The sequence below is a fragment of the Penaeus monodon genome, chromosome 5 (genome assembly GCF_015228065.2).
Source record: "Penaeus monodon isolate SGIC_2016 chromosome 5, NSTDA_Pmon_1, whole genome shotgun sequence".
Lineage (NCBI taxonomy): Eukaryota > Metazoa > Arthropoda > Malacostraca > Decapoda > Penaeidae > Penaeus > Penaeus monodon.
Window position 1 is genome coordinate 3,401,871 of NC_051390.1, and position 2,500 is coordinate 3,404,370.

A 2,500-nucleotide genomic window follows, 5' to 3' on the forward strand; every position below is an offset into this window, starting at 1 on the left:
TAACAAGTCAAAAACATTTATGGGATAATAAAAATTTTTAAAAGCGAAGCACAAGAAGCTCACTTCAGACAAAAAATAATAATAATAATAAATTTAAAAAATAAATAAATAAAAAAGTTTAATCATTGCAAGATCTGAAGCCCTGAAACAGGACCAACACAACAATTCTGCAAATATTTAATGTATACCTCCAACATCATTTGCAACCACTTCACGTTACATACAAAACATACTACCACAGCACACACATAAACAAACTGACAATGAAAAGAACATCAACTCCACCTGTATCTCCTGACGGGCTGATCTGACGGCTTCTCATCTTCCTCTGGTGGTGGCTCTATGACGACAGGAGAGGGGGAGCGAGAGCGTTCCCGGACCCCATCATTAATTTCAGTCTCTTTCCGCTTCACCGACTGACTCTTTTCCTTGTAATAGTCGTACAAACCTAGCTGCTCCCAACCCTCACTGAAACAGAATGGATTTGTTGAATATTCTGTACGCACAACACATAAACGTTACAATTTCAAACACCCGAAAAATGGTACTTTAATTCTCCACTTGCCTATTTCGTGGCTTTTCATGTGAAGGTGGAGCATAAAAGTTCTCTACTGCTCTCAGCAACCTCTCACTGGGTGGCGTAGGTGGAGGGAGTCTCAGGTCATTAGGATCGAGTGGCCGATACTTGTGGTCTTCAATCTTGACCAGAGGGGCCATGAGCCCAGCTGGCAGCTCATAATATGGCACAGTTGGGACCAAATTTTCCTTCTGTTCTTCAACAGGAAATCCTGGGGGAGGTTTGCTGAAGTCGACCAGTGGCAAACCTACAAGAAAGATAACCATGGAATACAGTTAAAATATTCAGCTTTTAACTAGACAATGAAAAAAAAAATTGGACATTAGGATACATCATGAATCTTAATGCCCAGTTTTAAACAGTGACTGAATGTGCTTTAAAAAGAAATCAGAAGCAATATAGGTGTAACCATAAGCCATCACTGAAGGCTTAAAAAGTAACCCAGCAGTTTAATGCTTTAATGTAGCATCTGGGATATTCATATCTTGGAACTATGAATGGTTATAGCTTAAAAGTTATGATAAAAAATTTCACCTACTGATAAATAGGCTCAGGTAATTGACTGGTCATGCTTGCAATTCCTATGTAAAGTTGAGTGCTTAAGAGCAGAAAAAGGGCAATCTGTGATATCATATGACAAAATGACATTATGTTGCAACAATATATAACAAATGAATAATGTCATAAACTGAGCATAACCAGCTTAAATACCTTTAACCCAATTAGCGCAGGTGGCAAGACTACAATGCCATGCTCACTGTAATAAAAGTTCATCTATTGTCTTTACACACAGATGGCTCTACAAGTGCTTAGTCACCAAGGAGATTTTTTTAAAGCTTCATATCTATTATTTTATTGTTTTTAGTGTTATTAATATTTGAATAACAATTTAATAATCATAATATCAAAAGAATAATAACAATGTCAATACTAATAGTATTAGAAAGAAACACATTTCCCTGCAAATTCAAGGAATGGGGAAGCCAGGTGCAGTCACTAGGGCCTACAGATAGACTCCTTGGTGGCTTAGCACACATTGAGCCATCTGTATGTAACAAAATATGTGTGTGTGCACACGCGTGCAAGTATATGCACGCATGCGCGCACACACACACACACACACACACACACACACACACACACACACACACACACACACACACACACACACACACACACACACACACACACACACCCACACACTCACACTCACACTCACACTCACACTCACACTCACACTCACACTCACACGCACACGCACACGCACACGCACACGCACACACACACTAAGTTTCAACCCCCACGAGAAAATCAGTCTCGGATGATTTTTCCTGGAAAATGCAGATCCCCATAATCCACCAGGCTGGGATGACAGGACGTATTCTTTCATCAATGCTAATTGAAACAGAAATTCAAAATAAGAACCTATACCAGGAGGAAAGCCTGGTGGAGGCTGATTGAAGTCCAGAGCGGAGGGCATGGGCGGGGCAGGGGGAGGAAACTGTGGCTGGGGGGGAGGGGCACCAGCGTAGCCACCCCCTTGAGCTGTTGAGAGAAAGGAGAAAGAAAGAGGAAACGTATTAACTGAAACTTGCATATAAAAGGACGTCTAATAAATATATACTCCACGGGAACCCATTCCTATCTATCTTGGAACGAAAAATTTAACATTATGTAATAATAAAAATCCACTTTATTCACCCTCATTTAATCTATATGTAGTAAATATATATATATATATATATTAGGACAAAACATCAAGACAAATAGATATATTTCCACATTGGCAAGAATTTTAAAAACTACAAAAGTCTGTGTAACTATGCATATAACATCACAGCCCAAAATCTTAGAGGGGAAACGAGTAAAAAAAATAAATTAATAAAGAAAAAAAAAGAAAAAAAGAAAATGAAATAAAAGAAA

The 2,500-nt window shown here is 38.7% G+C and overlaps 1 protein-coding gene across 1 annotated transcript; it reads right to left on the reverse strand.

Moving 5' to 3' along the window:
• Positions 1–189: 189 nt before the first annotated feature.
• Positions 190–2,147, reverse strand: LOC119572814 (calcium homeostasis endoplasmic reticulum protein-like). The gene is made up of 3 exons (XM_037919760.1): positions 2,009–2,147; positions 566–824; positions 190–468 (listed from the first exon to the last, which is right to left on the reverse strand). The coding sequence occupies exons 1-3, from the start codon at positions 2,055–2,057 to the stop codon at positions 276–278; spliced, it is 501 nt and encodes a 166-aa protein (XP_037775688.1). The 5' UTR covers positions 2,058–2,147; the 3' UTR covers positions 190–275.
• Positions 2,148–2,500: the final 353 nt, after the last annotated feature.

Bases quoted from the DNA above. Each gene is read 5' to 3' on its own strand.
- LOC119572814 (XM_037919760.1), bottom strand. From the start codon at position 2,057: ATGCCCTCCGCTCTGGACTTCAATCAGCCTCCACCAGGCTTTCCTCCT. The intron at 825-2,008 runs GTATAGGTTCTT...TCTTTCTTGTAG, and splicing joins TCCACCAGGCTTTCCTCCTG to GTTTGCCACTGGTCGACTTC. The intron at 469-565 runs GCAAGTGGAGAA...ATTCTGTTTCAG, and splicing joins CATGAAAAGCCACGAAATAG to TGAGGGTTGGGAGCAGCTAG.